Raw genomic sequence first — 17990 nt, forward strand, 5'->3', positions numbered from 1 at the left:
GATTCCTCTCTCTAAAACTTGTTTTTTTCTTGGACCTATGATATAGCTGGGGATTGGGAATCAGATCTGTGTTTTTTTTCCAGATCAGATAAGTTATTGAACCTCCCTTGGCCTCACTAATCTTGTATGTATATTGAAAGTTCTATTCATAAGAATTTTTTTATTGCAAGTGACAGGAAGTCACCTTAATTTACCTTATGCATTAAAAGAGGATTTGTTATAAAGATTCCAAGATAGCTAACAGAGTTGAAGACACCTCAAGCAAGAGCAGATGGAACTTAACCCTGGGTCTGTGGGCCATCTGTGAGTTTCATCTCTCTTCACAGAAAAATCTCAGGCAAATATTCTAACTGGCCCTCTTTGGTCAGAGGTGGGGGATGAGGTTATTTACCCCAAAAGACTAATTAAGTTCTATGTTTTGTTGACCACTTTACACCCAGTACTTGGTACATAGTACATAAAAGTTGAATGGGCAGCCCTAATAATAGCTATGCGGGATGTTGGCACTGGACACTCCTGGTTTTAGAGTTTCTGAGTTGATGAAATGGGCATCTTGCTGTTGTCCTCTATGAACATCTTCCTCTAGCCTCTTAGGTTTTATATTTGTCCTTGTGTTTATTTAGTCATCAATATATTAATATATGTCTTGACTATCTACTGTGTGCTAGGCACTCTGCTATTTAAAGATGATACTGGACAGAAAAAGACTAGTTAATATGTGGCCAGGAATCTTTTTATGACCAACGCACTTGACTGTCTTAAATCTTTATTTGGAAGAAGATGGCTTGTAAGTTATAACTATATAAATAAAACATGGTTTATATTTATTTTTTATCTGTGAGAGATCAGATTTCTCATATAGAGCACATAACTTTCCTCCAACAAAAACTTACGAAACTGTAATAATTCTGGCTCCTTCTATAGTATTCAGTATGCTAAGGCTGACCATTTTGAACAGCAAATATGAAGAAGTTCCTAGTGAGAAGGAATTTTCTTTGATATCTCACGATTGTGTCTTACGAATAAGCAGAGAAATACATTCATGGATATATGCATACACTTGAATTTATGGCATTTCCTGATTCCTGAGCTTTATAGGTTTTGTTTTATTGATAATAAAGGCTATTCATGTCCTTAAATTCCAACTTCAGACTTTTAAGAAATTTATCCATCAGTCATTTCCTCTTCTTTAGCTCTTCCATGAGGGACACACCCCTATTCCCAATTTTTTGTACTTTTTTCTTTTTTTTTTAAGTTTTTATTTAAATTCCAGTTAACATACAGTGTAGTATTAGTTTCAGGTGTAAAATTTAGTGATTCAGCACTTAGATACAACACCTGGTGCTCATCACAAAAAGTGCCCTCCTTAATCCCCATCACCTATTTATATATCTTTTTTTAATAACTTAGAAATAATGATTATTGGGGCGCCTGGGTGGCTCAGTTGTTAAGCTTCTGCCTTCAGCTCAGGTCATGTTCCCAGGGTCCCGGGATCGAGTCCCACATTGGGCTCCCTGCTCAGTGGGGAGCCTGCTTCTCCCTCTCTCACTCCCCCTGCTTGGGTTCCCTCTTTTGCTGTCTCTCTTTCTGTCAAATAAATAAATAAAACAAATCTTAAAAAAAAAAGAAAAAGAAATAATGATTATTACCAACTTCAAACCTTAGAGTACTCTAATGTATGTGAACCATTAGGTACCTGATCTTCCGTGGTTTTGGATGGTGCTTAGCAAATCTCTTGTCCTTTAGTATATGAACTTGTAACACTTAAGAGAAGGCATTTGCAGGTCTATTTTATTATATTATCTAAAGATTTTAGCCTGTTATAACTTCTCTGGGTCAAATATTGAAGTGGTTCCCGCATTTTTTCTCTTTACTCAGTCTCTTCACATGACTCAACCCAAACTGAACCATAAATCGTGATCTGAATCAAACCCAAATATTTTTTTTAAAGATTATTTATTTATTAGAGAGCAAGTGAGAGAGAAACAGCATGAGAGGGGAGAGGGTCAGAGGGAGAAGCAGGCTCCCTGCCGAGCTGGGAGCCCGATGTGGGACTTGATCCCAGGAGTCCGGGATCACGACCTGAGCCGAAGGCAGTCGGCTTAACCAACTGAGCCACCCAGGCACCCCAAACCTAAATATTATCATTACCTTTTTTTTTTTTAGAGAGAGAGTGAGCATGGGGATGGGGGAGGGACAGAGGACTAAATATTATTTTTAATAACAGCTTTATTGAGGGGTGCCTGGGTGGCTCAGTTGGTTAAGCATCTGCCCGCAGCTTAGGTCATGATCCCAGGGCCCTGGTATTGAGCCCCTCATCGGGCTCCCTGCTCAGTGGGGAGCCTGCTTCTCCCCCTCCCTCTGCTCCTCCCCACCACTCATGTTCTCTCTCTCTCTCTCTCAAATAAATAAGTCTGGAAAAAACAAACAAACAAAAAACCTTATCCCAGATCTCTTGGTGGATCAGTTCAGGTTTGACAGGATTCCATACATTTTCTAAAACCAGTGACCCCAAACAGTACCTGAACCTCATTGTCTATGAAGCAAAAAACAAGACCAGCTTTCTTTTTGAGTCTTAGACTCTTCCCTTTTTCTCTCTTAAGGAAACTGTAGCTTGCTACAGCAAGCTGGTGGCATATGATTTCCTATCAGGGCATTAGAGAAATTTCTTGGTTTGATTGATTAGAAAAATTGAGCTAAAGCGAGTTTTATAACATTCAAGAAGTGTCATCTCTCTGGAGACCCACCTGACCTTTTGAAAGAGAATGCAATTTCCAAGCGCATCTGGGGATGGGAATCAGTGAGGACCTAGCTCCACCACCTACTTACCTGCATTCACTTGAGCACACAATTTATTTTTATTTTTTTTAAATGTTTCTTTTATTTTATTTTTTAATTTTTTTTAAAGATTTTATTTATTTATTTGAGAGAGAGAGAATGAGAGCACGAGAGGGAAGAGGGTCAGAGGGAGAAGCAGACTCCCTGCTGAGCAGGGAGCCCGATGCGGGACTCGATCCCGGGACTCCAGGATCATGACCTGAGCCGAAGGCAGTCGCTTAACCAACTGAGCCACCCAGGCGCCCTTGAGCACACAATTTAGACTCTGAACTCAGTTTCTGACTTACAAAATGGGATTAAAGGGGCATCTGGCGGGCTCAGCAGTAGAGTGTGTGACTCTTGATCTCAGGCGTTAGTTCAAGCTAACCTCCCCTGGGGGTGGGGAAGGTAGAGATTATTAAGTGGAAAGGGGGAGATTAAAATACCTACATTGCAGGATTGGTAACCAGGATCTAGGGATAATGTATATGTGGAAAATAAAAGGTAGAGGAGGCTAGGGTGACCAGCATTATAGTGTCAGGTAGAGGGGAGGTCGCAGTGTTAAATAGGGTATTCAAGGTCAACCTCATTTGAAAAGGTGACATTTGAGTAAAGACTTTTTTTTTTAATTAAGATTTTTCTTTATGGAGCATTTTGGTCATTTGAAGGAGGCTGATGATGACAGTGCCAAGCATGGCAGCAAGGAAATGAGAGAACAGGGATAACCAGCATCCTTTGCATGTTCCCAGTTGTACGTTCACCCAACACCTGCAGTGTGCCAAGCCCTTTGTTAGGGGCCGAGCTTACAAAACCACCCTACGAGATACCACCTTGCCTTCTAGGCATGGGTAACCTAGTAGAAGACACAGATGTCAAGGACTACAGTTGCGGGGCGCCTGGGTGGCTCAGATGGTTAAGCGTCTGCCTTCGGCTCAGGTCATGATCCCGGGGTCCTGGGATCGAGTCCCGCATCAGGCTCCCTGCTCCTTGGGAGCCTGCTTCTCCCTCTGCCATTCTCTCTCTCTCTCTCTCTGTCTCTCATGAATAAATAAATAAAATCTTTAAAAAAAAAAAAAAAGGCTACAGTTGCTATCCTTTGTGATAAGTGCCGTAGGAGCACATTTTAGGAGCCCCTCAGGTTTGAGTGTTGACGAAGATGTGCTAGAGGAAGAGACCCTTGGACCTGAATATTTAGAATAAGTAGAAATTGGGTAGCCCAAGAAGGCGTTTCTGCAGAGGGGACAGCTTGTGCAAAGGCACTGAGCTATGGGACAGCCTGGCATGTTTGAAGAACTGTTAGAAGATCCGAAAGGCTGGAGTGAAGGAGGTGGTTGGGAGGTTAAGTTGGTGGCAGAGCTGAGGCAAGAGAGGCGGGCAGGGGCTACATCATGAGGGATCTTGTTAGTTTTACAGCTTCCTGGCTCACAGCAAGAATCTGGGATTGCTTATTAAGCCTTCAGAAATGAAGTGTGAATAGGTAGTAGGCTGTTTGCTTACCATGGGTGGTAACGTAAAAAGGGGGCCCTTCCTTTTGTTTCTACCTACACATCCATGTGAGGAGCTGCTACTCTGGGGGCATCTACCTGGCCAGCCCCTTTCCCACTTCTTGAGACCTGGATTCCCTGAAACATGAATCCTAGGCGTGTTTATGATCACTAACAAACTGTGAGCCCAACGAGGGCAGGACCAGTCTTTATTTACCTATGCATACTCCCTAGCACCTATCACAGTGCTTGGCATATAGTGCGTGCTCAGTGTCTGTTGATTAATATTGAATGAAGAAGAGGGTAAGGCTTATTTGGGAAGACTGGTTCTTACATGTTTTAAAAATAGTAATAATAGCAAGCACTTAATACTTTTCTGAGTACCTTGTATATGTCAACGGATCCAGTTCTCACAAAGGAAACTGAGGCACAGAGAAATAAAATAAGTTGCCAAGGTCATACAGATAGGAAGTGGAGGGCTGAGATTTGAATGTAGGCAGGTGGTTCCAGCATCCATCCTCTTGATACTCTGTATTGTCTCCCAATAAATGTTTTCAATTCATTTATAAGATTGCTTTTGTGCCAAAAAAAAAAAAAAAAAAGATTGCTTTTGTGCCTTAAACAGGAACAGTATTGCCATATAAGTAAAGCAGACTAACAGGAAGGGTCATGCAGCTCATTTGCTTTTGGCAGTGAAACTTCAGAAGGCAATATATTCCCTCTGATTTGAAAAACCAGGTGTTTCCATCCCACATAATTTCTGTCTCTTCTTTTTAGATGTTCCTTCTTATGTAGCATCCCACGCTTGCCATGTCATCAGTGCCAAACCAGCTGCCTTGGGTGGAGGACAAGTTTGAACATGGTTGGACACCTGACAGCCTTGGTATTTCAGCCATTGAGCCCTCCTGTAGTCAGACTGCTCTTGTCCATTCCATTGGAAAAAGTGGAATATTGGGCATGGCTCTTAAGTAGTTGTTCATTTATTTTGTTTACACATTCAACAGATATTTATTGAGCACTTACTCTGTGCCAGTTATGGGACAACAAACCCCCCCCAGATGGTGGGGATCCAGCTGTGAAAAGAACATAGTTCCTTTCCTTATGTGGCTGATGTTGGAAAGGAGAAGTGAGTAACAAACAAGCAGGGAAGTAAACAAATAGATCCTGTGTCAGATGGAGTGAGTGCTAAGGAAATAAATCTGGTAAGCGAAGCGGCACAAAGGGAGCTTGTTATGATATGTGAACTTGGATGAACAGGAAAAGCTTCACTGATGAGTGACATTTGAGATAAGACCGGAAGGAAGCAAGGGGCTGATCCAGGCAGATACCTGGGGAGAGAGCATTCTAGGTGCAGAGAGCAACAAGTACAGAAGCCCTGAGGCGGGTGCATGCTTGCCATGCTACTGAACAGCAAGGCTGGTGTGTCAGAGAGGTGGTGGCAGTCTACATGGGGCCTTGTATGGACTTTGGTTTTTATTTTGAGTGATTTGGGAAGCCAAAGCAGAAGAATGAAAGGATCTAACTTACATTTTTTTTCTTTTTGAGAGAGCTTGTGTGTGCGTGCGCAGCAAGGGAAGGGTCAGGGAGGGAGAGAGAGAATCCCAAGTAGACTCCCCACTGAGTTTGGAGCCCTACGCTGCACTCAGTCCCATGACCCCGAGATCATGACCTGAGCCAAAATCAAGAGTTGGATGACTTAACCAACTGAGCTACCCAGGTGCCCCATGTCATCCGTTCTGATATAAAATTGAACAAATTAACCACCATGGTCTCTTCTAACATGATCTGACCTGGCGGTCATAGCTATAGTTCTTGGGCCTCTAAAGAAAGCTGTCTACCTGTTGGGTGATCCACATTTGGGCAGTGTCTGTACTGTGATGGTGTTTGTGGTAGGGAAGGCATATAAAGGATAAGATCAACCCATCAGTCATTGTACTGGAAATTCAGGTTTTTCTTCCCTGTTGATGTCAAGATTTAACCTGTTTGAAGAGCATTATTATTTTCCCCTATTTCTCCTTTTTCTTGTCAAGAGCTGTGTTGCTTGAAACCAAATCCTTTTGTTTTTTTAAGATTTTATTTATTTGGGAGAGAGATCACAAGCATGGGGGAAAGGTAGAGGGAGAAGCCGACTCCCCGCTGAGCAGGGAGCCCGATGCAGAACTCGATCCCAGGACCCTGGGATCATGACCTGAGCCGAGGCAGACACTTAACCGAATGAGCCACCCAGGCACCCCTGAAACCAAATCTTGATAAGCATTTTCATCTTTATCACTCTCTGTGGGAAGTAACTATGATTTAAAGGAGCCACAGTAAGAGGCCCATCCTCAGTACAGCAAGTAAGATGTGCGCAGGTGAGAAGTCAATGGGGCAATCCACTTTAAATGTGGTGCCCAGAATTCCATAAACCTGAGCTTTGGGGTCTGATGCAAAGCCATCACCTCTAACCCCCCTGATCCAAATTGATTCCCAGTCTTGCCACGATGGGTGCCGTTGGCTAAGTGCAGTTTGAGGATAAGTGGACCCCTGAGGTGAGGACTCCAGTGAATGTCCTGGGGAACCTGGAGGGAGCTCAGGCAGCCATCAGGGTTCTCCTTCATGGCAGCTTAAGTGAGCAAGCTGAACATGTATGAATTGGAGACTATACTGCTTTTTTTTTTTCTTTTAAAGATTTTATTCATTTGAGGGCGCCTGGGTGGCTCAGTCGTTAAGCGGCTGCCTTCGGCTCGGGTCATGATCCCAGGGTCCTGGGATCGAGCCCCGGGTCGGGCTCCCTGCTCCGCGGGAAACCCGCTTCTCCCTCTCCCACTCCCCCTGCTTGTGTTCCTGCTCTCGCTGTCTCTGTCTCTGTCAAATAAATAAATAAAATCTTTAAAAAAAAAAAGATTTTATTCATTTGAGATACAGAGAGAGAGAGAACATGAGCAGGGGGAGAGGCAGAGGGAGAGGGAGAAGCAGGCTTCCCGCTGAGCAAGGGAGCCCGATGTGAGGCTCGATCCCAGGATCATGACCTGAGCCGAAGGCAGATGCTTAACCATCTGAGCCACCCAGGGACCCCGAGACTATACTGCTTTTGTTCTTAAGGTTTCCTAGTTTACAAAATAGAAAGACAGATGATTTAGTTTCACATAAGTTAGCAGACCACCTGAAATTTTAATAAAGCAAGCTCAAGGAAAAGGGATAAAGATGCAGTTGGAAAATTGAAGTCATGCTTTCACGATACATACCTCAACTCTGGTACCTTCTCTCCTGGAATTTCCCAAAGTTGGTTTGTGGTAATCTTGCCATTTGTATTTTTTTTTAAGATTTTATTTATTTATTTGACAGAGAGAGACACAGCGAGAGAGGGAACACAAGCAGGGGGAGTGGGAGAGGGAGACGCAGGCTTCCTGCGGAGCAGGGAACCTGATGTGGGGCTTGATCCCAGGACCCTGGGATCATGACCTGAGCTGAAGGCAGACACTTAACGACTGAGCCACCCAGGTGGTGCCCCTGTGTTATCTTTTTTATATAGTTCTGATTATGCTTGGCATGTGCCAACTATTTTGGGGAGTGATGTTTTCCCTTATTTCTGTTGGCTCCTATCAAGTGTTAAATTGCTTAAACTGATTTTTAGTATTTCCAGAATAATCATCATCTTCCTCTTTGTATGGCTCTCAGAAGTGGATATGAGTTAAGTGTTTTAACCAGTGAAGAGAAAACCTTCCACAGTGTGGTTTATTAGAATAGGTACACTGACCCTGAAGGCAGGCAACATGAAGATAATGTAGGATGGGTTTCGCCCTCTGGGAGGACTTAGAAACAAAATAGAAATATTAAACCAGTTCTTAATTAGTAAAGACCTTACGTCATCTTTCTGTTTGCCAAGCCTTTTAGAGGTTGAAGGCAATGTTAAGTGTGTCCTTGGGGTTGAAGGTGTGAGAGACAAACTGTGGGAGTGACTTGTTCAGAGTGGGTAGATGGAAGAGAGTGGCCATGTATCCTCCCTGCTTTGAGGCTTTGATGAGGGGTCTGCTCCAGTGGCCTGCAGGAAAGCAACATTATGAGTTGGTGATGGGAGCTTGACCTGAACAGAAGGCTGTTCTTGTCTCAAGATGATATCTGCGGGGCGCCTGGGTGGCTCAGTTGGTTAAGCGACTGCCTTCAGCTCAGGTCATGATCTCAGGGTCCTGGGATCGAGCCCCGCATTGGGCTCCCTGCTCTACAGGAAGCCTGCTTCTCCCTCTCCCACTCCCCCTGGCTTGTGTTCCCTCTCTCTGTCAAATAAATAAATAAAATCTTTAAAAAAAAAAGATATCTGCAAGAACATAGTAAAATTCTTATGCTTTAAAAACATTTTGCATAATTGACCATCATACATTTCATAGGATTTGGTCCTTGTGGCAGGTGTTGAGGAAGGTTCGTGAATACTCTTCTGTTTACAGGCCTCTTCCTGATCATCCTGGATGGCTGATTGCAGATGGGCTGGGTCCTATCTGGTGCATAAATCACTAACAGCCTGTAGCAAGCAGGGGGCCATTCTAGCTGATCTCAGCAAGGCTTGTAATAACCAGCTCCTCTCCCAGTCATACCTTCAAAGTGGCACAAGGATTCAAGCATTGGCCTTTCAGGGGAAGCCCTTTTCCAGCCAGGATTCTTCTGCCTATCCCAATTGTGGAATTAGTGCCTGACAGCCAGAGCCAGACCCACTGAGAGCTGAGGCACAAGCATGACCTGCTCAGCACAGTGTGGGACAACAGGTGGCAAAGCCGGACACCAGCAAGGTTCTAGGCCAGGAAGCCTTGATCCACCAAATGTGGAAATCTAGGCCCCAAACTAAACCCAGAGAGAGGCAGGCAAAAGGCTTGGGAGCATCTGCACAATATGTGGCCCCAGGCTGGTTTTCGTGCTTTAGTTACCAGACTGAATAAGCTAAACTTCCATGTGTCAAGAAGGACTCAGGCCTAGCTCTAACTTGTCTCTCTGATTTCAGCTCTTACCTTGTAAATACTAAGCCTGCAAGTGGAGGTAGCTATTATATTGTTACCTTTTGGAGGTTGCCCAAGGAATTCCTCCCAGAACTGAATTGCTTCTACCGTTAATGCCAGAGGCATGGAAGCCACTGACGGCCTTGGGTCAGGGTGTCCCAGGTCAAAAGCAGAAACAGCTTGCTGGATGTTATTGAAAAACAGCCCCCAACGAGTTGAGCTTTTCTGGGATTTCCCTTCACTTGCAAGATGCAAGTTTGTCTAATAGATGTACAACTTGATTACGTGCCAATACATCACAGATGCAATTATATTTAAGAACAAGCTACTTCTTCTAATCTCTCTGCCATCACTGATTAATTAGACACTTTGAACTATGCCCAACTGTTTGAAAGCTGTGAAAAATACAACCTGCATAGTTAAAATTTCTGCACAAGCCTATTTCCCCGTTTGTGCCTGTATTCTTTTTTTAAACCTTTTTAAAAACCATTCTTTAAACATAATATGTATTTATACATGTTTCCAAACACACAATCTGGCTATTTTCTTATCATGGTTAGAAATCCTTCCATGGTTGGCGGAGAAATACACTCACGCAGTAAATGAAATAAAGTATAAGAGACCAGTTGAATAATACAGACTTACCTTTAGATTGTTGCTGCCATTGGCCGCACTTTGAAGACTTTTGTTTTTAATTTTTAAATCTTACATGAATGCCTCAGAACGGTTTTTTGCCGTTGTTTTTAGTGGTATCTTTTTATTGAGGTTTTAAAATATTTTTGCGTTTACCAGGAGTGGGGTGGGGGCAGGGTGATAACAGGGTATAGCAACGTTCTTATTTTATGACATATAATTATTAGCTATATATCTGGCACCATGCTGTGCTAGTAATTTCTAGTCTTTTCTGTTATAGAGCTGTTTTTTAAAGCAAATGAGCATTGAAAGACCTATTCCACACATGAAGAAGCCCAGGGAGACTCTGAAATTGGCCCAGGTGACTGACATGGTGGTGTATGCTAGATTTGCAGGACTGGGACATCTGAACATGCTGAAGAAGATCAGTTTGACTCTTTATGTATTTCTCTATCCCTGGGCTGTAACTTTCATCAGTGGTGCATTCATATTCATGCAGGGCCTTGAACTCTGAAGCTTGCTCACCTAAATCTTCATGGTCCCCACTCCCTAAAAGTCACTTGTGTTTTGGGCCATCTTTCCCTTCTTTGATTTAGTCTCCCCAAAGGGGGACAAGTAACATTTCTTCCCATTTTTGAGGAAATATTTTAATTTGACCATATCTTTATTATATACGCATATCCTTTCCGACTCCCTAATCTGCCTCCTAAATTCCAAACCAGATTTTGCCCTTTTCCAGAAAAGCCAAACTAAATCAAGATCTCCACCACTAGATTGCTCCATCTTTATTGAGAACGAGGAAACTATCCACCCCTCTCTAAGCCAGATTTTTCGTGATGAACGTGTAGAAAGTGGAACGCAGTTGACAAGCTTTAGGTAATTGTGCAATCCTGATTTTTATTGACTTTTTCTGTCATCCTCCTAGGTAACAGCTTGCCTGATTGCTGTGGCTAAAACAGACTGTGAAGTTCAAGTGCGCAGAGCTGCCATTCACGTGATTGTACTGCTGCTTCGGGGCCTCAGCCAGAAAGCTACTGAGGTAAGTAGTTCCTTGCCGTTTGCAGCTTCCGTACCTTTTTGGTTTTTATCTGTTTATTAGTCTTCCTTTCACCAAGGCAGCCTCAGATCTTTTCCCTGGGTGGATGCATGCAGATGAATCCATCAGCAGAGATTTTATTTTGTAGCAGCAATACTGTTTGCATCTTTAGTAAGAGTCCCTATTTCCTCTGTAGCAGAAGGCAAACTGCACATTAACTACTGCAGGAAAGCCAGAGCGCAGGTTTATGGGTTGTGACTCTGAGTTCTGGCATTCTTCTCAGAGGGGCAGGTTCCAGGTGAGCTAACTGGACCACACTGAGCCTGCGTCTGTGGCCTAAACTCTAGTGACTTGTCTTCCTGACTCATTTCATTGTTCAAACCGAATTCCTGAAGGACCTCATTTAAGATGTTTCCTTTCTAGCTGTGAATTCAATCCAGGAGATTTTAGTTGCTGCATAAATTGAACTTTTTTCCTCCTCCAAGTGGGTCTGGCTGGATTTCTCCCCAGTGTATGGCCCATACGGGAAGAAAAAATATATATCCATATGTGTGCTAAGAATGAGTGACCTCGAAATTAATTTTCCTCTTGATTTTAATGGAAACTCATTCCCAGCTGAGTTTATAGAGAGAGTTTATATTAATAATTTACTTCCTGATATCCACAAGGCTCATCTACGGCTGGCACATCAGTATTTAACTGTCAGTGAAGCCATTAGAAGAATGTTTGTTTTGTCAGACCTACAGGCTTTACTCATGATAGAATTTTGCCATATCAAGTGCCTGACACCATTTTTGTACAAGCATGGACTCATTAGTTATCCGCTAGTTATTATCTAGGACCTTGATGGTGGTGAGGACACACAAATCACAACTCAGTAATGCAGATTAATTAAATAAATTGCTGTCGGGTACACACTGCCCTTGATGAGAATCTGTTCTACAAGAGGGAATTAAGAAAGTGTTTTTCATCCATCCTCAAGATCTACAAAACTCTTGGGGCACCTGGGTGGCTCCGTCAGTTAAGCCTCCAACTCTTGATCTCAGCTCAGGTCTTGATCTCAGGGTCTGGATCTCAGGGTCATGAGTTAGGCCCCGCGTTGGGCTCCACACTGGGCGTGGAGCCTACTTTAAAAAAAGAAAAGATCTACAAAACTCTTTCCAAATATACCATGGTTATGTAAGTTGTTAACAATAGGGGAAACTGGGTGAGGGGTATACAGGAATTCTCTGTGCTGTCTTTGCAACTTGTCTGTAAATCTAAAATTATTTCGAAATAAAATTTTAGTTAAAACTATGAGTTCTAACACCATTAAAATAAATCTGTAAAGCTCTATGAGTGGGCTGCGGCCACCAGCATATCCTGGTGCTTCTCGCTACTCCTGTGGCCGGCACTGCCCTCGCAGGCATGCGTAGGCTGCTCCCAGCTGACGGCTGGCCCTGCGCTGCTGTGGGCGCCATGGCACCGGGGGCTCCACACTGCTCTACCAGGATAAAACGCAGCTGTGGTGCACCACGATCTCCTCCACAGGATGAGGGAGTAGTGGGTTCCAGTGGGGCTACTTGCTGTGCCCCTGCTTGCAGCCTATCTGCATATTCCACACCCGCCCCCCTCTCCCATCTCTCTCCTGCTCCTCACTCATGCATGTCGTCAGGCAAATTTCTCACCTACAAGGGACTGCACATCTACCAAGACTCTGTGGCTATGGTTGGAAGTCCTGAGATGTGCTCTTACGTGGGTTTCCAACTTCCAGCTATGACTGGTACAAGATTTGGGAAGGTCTGACCCTGAGGTTTTATTGAGTGATTACCCTTGATTTCATGGGCTTTGGCTTCACTGACAAACCAAGACCACGTCACTTTTCCACATTTGAGCAGGCCAGCACTGTGGAGGCACTTTTGCAGCATCTGGGGCTCCAGAACCACAGGATCAAAACTTTTGTCTCATGATTACAGAGATATCATTGCTCAGGAGGTGCTCTATAGGTTCAAGCAGAACCAATCTGGTCAGCTTACCATGAACAGTCTCTGGCTGTCAAATGGAGGTATATTTCCTGAGACTCACTGTCCTCTCCTCCAAAAGCTTCTCAAAAATGGAGGCATGCTCTTATCCATCCTTACATGATTGATGAACTTCTTTGAATTCTCCCGAGGTCTCACCCTAGTCTTTGGGCCATACACCCAATACTCTGAGAGTAAGTTGTGAGACATGTGGGCAGGGATACTGAACAATGACAGAACTCAGTTACCATCAGTCTCTTACACTATATCAACCAGAGAAAGAAGGTTAGAAGATGCTGGGTGGGAGCTCTTGCTTCTGTAACTGTTCCCATTCATTTTATCTATGGGCCATTGGATCCCATGAATCTCAATCCAGAGTTTTTGGAGCTGTATAGGAAAACAGTCCGATTCCGGATGGCCACATTAGCCACTCTCCACTGCTAGAGGATCCCATGGGCTTCCTGAATACATATATGGGCTTCATCAACTCCTTCTGAGCTGGAAAGAGTAACTTCCCTCTGTTACCTCCCCTACTCCCTTATGTTGTGTATTCCACTTAGGAAGAAATGCCCCAAAGAGGTCCTGTCCACCAAACATTATTCTCTCACCAAAGTCCACCTGACTCACATGGGTAGTCAGCCTGTAGTTAAAAGCCCGCAGAAACTCTAGCTGAGGATGCCCTAACAGTCCACCTCCCATTCTTCTCACATCTGAGTGAGTGTATGGACTTGCCTCTGTCTTTGTGCCTCTGATGTGCACTACTTCTCACAGATACAGACAGAGAGACATTCTTAAAAGTCTTTTTAATACTTCTATGGACTCTGCTGAAATATTTAGAAGTACTAATTTCTGTCCCATCCTTGGCTGGAATCCTATGGTAAAGACTGAGGAGAGGCTGTCTCCTGACCCGTCCTTGAATGGCTTTAAGGGCATGTGCTGTTTAAAGTTCTCTAAGCAACACAGCTTCAAGTGCCAGTGAGTCTCCCTTGTCATAACTGGATTTCATTTTATCAGCTGCTTTTAATTATGGACATTTTGTTAAAATAGGTTTTGGGTTGAATAATGCAGTATTTTAAGTATACTTTAAGACTATGATTTATCTACACGTATTATATATTTTCTTTTTTTTCTTTTTCTTTTTTTTTATTTTTTTTAAAGATTTTATTTATTTATTTATTTGAGAGACAGAATGAGAGAGAGAGAGAGCATGAGAGGGGGGAGGGTCAGAGGGAGAAGCAGACTCCCTGCTCAGCAGGGAGCCCGACGCGGGACTCGATCCCGGGACTCCAGGATCATGACCTGAGCCGAAGGCAGTCGCTCAACCAACTGAGCCACCCAGGCGCCCTACACGTATTATATATTTTCTAAGGATACTAAACCAGCACATACTCTGGCAGAGTAGTGAACCTTTTAAACATGTTTAATTTCTGAATAAATTGGATTAAATCCAAACTATTTACAGAATTTGCTAAAATCACAGGATATTAAGGACCAGTAGCATCTGTGCCAGAGATGAACTCTTATTAGCTAATTCTAACAACAAATAACAGTCTGACTCTTCACACCTCAGTGCTTAGAAGCATGTCCCTCCTGAGCTGGAGGGGAGGGGATCGTTGTATAGTCCAAATTACCATGCTAAATATACATTGATTCCTTTTATGACAATTGCTTAACTTCTCATTGGTTGTCCCAGAGAGGCTTCCTCATATAGCTCAGTAATCCCTGTACTTTACAGTTAGGAAAGTTCCAGAAACTTTAAGAACAAATATTGAAAGACCTATGAGCAAATGATGCTGAATATTTCTTTTTCTTGCTTTTTTTTTTTTTAAGTAGGCTCCATGCCCAATGTGGTGCCCAGTGCAGGGTTTGAACTCATGATGCTGAGATCAAGACCTGAGCTGAGATCAAGAGTTGGACGCTTAACTAACTGGGCTACACAGGTGCCCTGCTGAATTTTTTTTTTTTAAGCCACAGTTTCAATTGTCTTAAAAAAGGATGATTAAGTGATTTTTTTAAAAAAGACTTTATTTATTTGACAGAGCACGCGAGTGCGTGCATAAGCAGGGGGAGTCGCAGGCAGAGGGAGAGGGAGAAGCAGGCTTCCCGATAAGCAGGGAGCCCAACAACGTAGGGTTCAGTCCCAGACCCTGAGATCATGACCTGAGCCAAAGGCAGACCCTTAACCAACTGAGCCACCCAGGTGCCCCAATTAAGTGATTATTTTAAATTCATTTTTTTATTAGCAACTTAAGGTATAACAACTGAAACTGGAATAAATGTTTATTTTCTATTAAAAATTAATTTTGACAAAAGTGGCAAAAAAACCCTCTATAAGTGCACACACCCTTACTGAATGAGTGAGAGAGTAAGTGTGTGTGTGTGCGCGCGCGTGCGCGCACACAGCAAAATATCTGGTTAGTAAAGTGAGAGAAGAAATAGAAACTCTGTCCAGATTTCTCACATCTGTGTGTAGCCAATGAAAGCAACACTCGTGGTCTTACCAGTATTAAAATAATTTGTGGCCATGGAAGATTATTGTCACTTTCATAAAACCATGTGAATGGAAAATCTCTCTCCTGTTCTCCAAAGCAGCTGTATCTTGCACTCACTGAAATTTATAAATTATGCTTACTCAGTGAATAAAGAAAAGGAAATGGGATGGGATGAATGTATGATTCCTCTTCCTGGTGCATCCTTAAGGCCAGGTGTGTTAAATCTTGTAATCGTAGGTGTGATTATAATCAGCGGCACTTTAATGAGAAACAGAGATCACCACAAAGCTTTCAATCTAGGATTTATCTTTTCTGCTTTTTTGCCCCCAGGAACAGCTGAAATGAAAATGCCACTTTGTTGATGAAATGGTGTGTGTGTGTGTGTGTGTGTGTGTGTGTGTGTGTGTGTGTGTGTGTGTTTCCCTTCTAATCACTATTTCTGAAGTTATAGAGTGCCAAAAGATAATGCCAGGTTTCAGTGAATTTTCTCTTGCTGGTAGATGTGCCCGCCAAGGACCTCTGTGGTTCCGGCAGCTTGGAAAGGAGGCAGAAAGTCCAGTAAGAGGTGGGGGTTCAGAAGATCAGGAGATAGATTAGAATCAAAAAGGGAAGACATCACAACCCCCACTCATTTGAAAGTAGCCAGAATCGTGTGCAATCAACACAGTATCCACACTGGAGGGAGATACTGCATTCACTTTCTTAATGAAAAACTTATTTTCTCTGCTTAGCCTTCTTTTGGCCTTATAACCATATCTGTTAACTGTTAATTTATTCCTATTATAGCCTGAATCCCAGGAGAAGCCAGAAGGAACTCCCTTTTAACGCATTCTACCTTACCCTTATTGAAAATTAAATTTACTAGGAGTACCCAGGGGAGGAGGTATGTTTAGACCTGTGCCTTCTGTTGGCCTCAGACTTAAGAACAGCCCTCCTCAACATGGAGAGGGTAAGCTGAGCAACAGAATGAAAAAAATTGTGCTAACTATTCAGGTCTTTGCAACTAACTTCCCAGGTCTTTGCAAAGTGACTTAAGCATTTTAGATGTTTAGAACATCCATTTTCAGAAATTCATTCCAGAGACAATAATGAATAATTGGGGCAGTCATGGCTGAGTAATAGCCTACCAGCCAGGCCCTCCTTCAGATAATAACTATAAATTCTGAACGTAATACAGTAAGCAACTACCTTGAGACACTGGAGAGTGCTCAGCTGCAGGCAGATTCTCATGGGGAGTCTGTGCTCAGAGGAGAGGCGTTGGACAGAGTCAGTTTCCATTTTCTTGGCTTTTAACTTAGGGACAAGTCTATTTGGGAGCGAATGCAATGCAGGAGGGCCAATGGTAGAGATATCACAGTCTTTCTAGGGGAATCAGAACACTGAATCTGGGGAATACCACAGCTCCAGGACAGAGAAGGGAAATCCTGGAATGGGTAGATTCAGAGAAAGGCATCCCAAATTCTGTCTGCCTACATATAGAACTCACCCCTGAACCAAGCAAGATAAGTGCCCACTTTAAAAAAAAAGCAGCAGAAACCACTAATTGGAGAAGAACAAAATCTAGGGTCTTCTTAATTTAACATTCATAATGTCCAGGATATAGTCCAAAATAACTCAATATATGAACACCAGGAAAATGGAAATATTCTCAATAGAAAAGAAAATCAACTGAGACCAACCCTAAGATAATCCTGATGTTGGGATTTCAAAGCAGCTATTATAATTATCCTTAATGAAGTAGAGGAGAAAAATGCCTACAATTAATAAAAAGATAGAAATCTCAACAAATATTATGTAAGACTGATGAATCACTGGACTCTACCTTTGAAACTAATAATACACTATATGTTAACTAATTGAATTTAAATAAAATAATACTAAAAATTAAAAAAAGAAATCTCAGCAAAGAAATAGAAATAATTTAAAAAAGAGAGCCAAATGGAAGTTCTAGAACTGAAAACTACAATACCTGAGATTTTCTTCTTATTTATTTAAAAAAAATTTTTTTTTAGATTTTTTTTTAAGATTTTTTTATTTATTCATTTGAGACAGAGAGATACAGAGAGAGAGGGAGCATGAGCAGGGGGAGGTGCAGAGGGAGAGGGAGAAGCAGGCTCTCCGCTGAGCAGGGAAGCTGGACACGGGACTCACGACCCTAGCCAAAGGCAGAGGCTTAACCATCTGAGCCACCAGGTGCCCCTGAGATTTCCTTTTTAATTTTATTTTATTATGTTATGTTAATCATACGTTACATCATTAGTTTTTGATGTAGTGTTCCATGAGATTTTTTTTTTAATCACTGAATGGAATTAAAAGCAGGTAGAGCAATAGAGATGATCGAATGTGAAGAAGAGAGAGAGAAAAAAAGATTTAAAAAAGTAAGTGATCTGGAGGCTCTCTGAAACCTAAACCTATATTTCCCCTGGGAGCCATGGTTCAGTATCCAACTAATTCAGTATTGATGGCAACTTATAGAACATAACCACAGTGAATAATGAGAATTGGCTGTAGAAAAAGGTTGATGATCTTAAAAAAAGGATGAGTGATTTGGGACTGACCATAGT

The 17990-nt window shown here is 42.6% G+C and overlaps 1 protein-coding gene and 1 pseudogene across 8 annotated transcripts in view; both read left to right on the forward strand.

The window, feature by feature from the left end:
- The window catches only part of TANGO6 (transport and golgi organization 6 homolog), a 194758-nt gene that overhangs the window by 139757 nt on the left and 37011 nt on the right, over positions 1 to 17990 (forward strand). For 7 of the 8 annotated variants that reach the window (XR_015769133.1, XR_015769134.1, XR_015769136.1 and 4 more), the window contains one exon: positions 10824 to 10937. Coding sequence is in view for 4 of the 8 variants with exons in the window: in XM_088027448.1 (XP_087883574.1) it covers positions 10824 to 10937 (114 nt within the window). In the remaining 4 variants the exon portion in view is untranslated. Of the gene's footprint in view, positions 1 to 10823; positions 10938 to 17990 lie in introns of those variants that run through there. The other variant, XM_088027450.1, reaches the window with a different exon arrangement.
- Positions 12466 to 13453, forward strand: LOC114202206 (mesoderm-specific transcript homolog protein-like; annotated as a pseudogene).

The sequence above is a fragment of the Eumetopias jubatus genome, unplaced genomic scaffold (assembly GCF_037043125.1).
Source record: "Eumetopias jubatus isolate StellerSeaLion01/CBP00866 unplaced genomic scaffold, mEumJub1_p1.0 scaffold_10, whole genome shotgun sequence".
In the NCBI taxonomy this organism is placed as follows: Eukaryota; Metazoa; Chordata; class Mammalia; order Carnivora; family Otariidae; genus Eumetopias; species Eumetopias jubatus.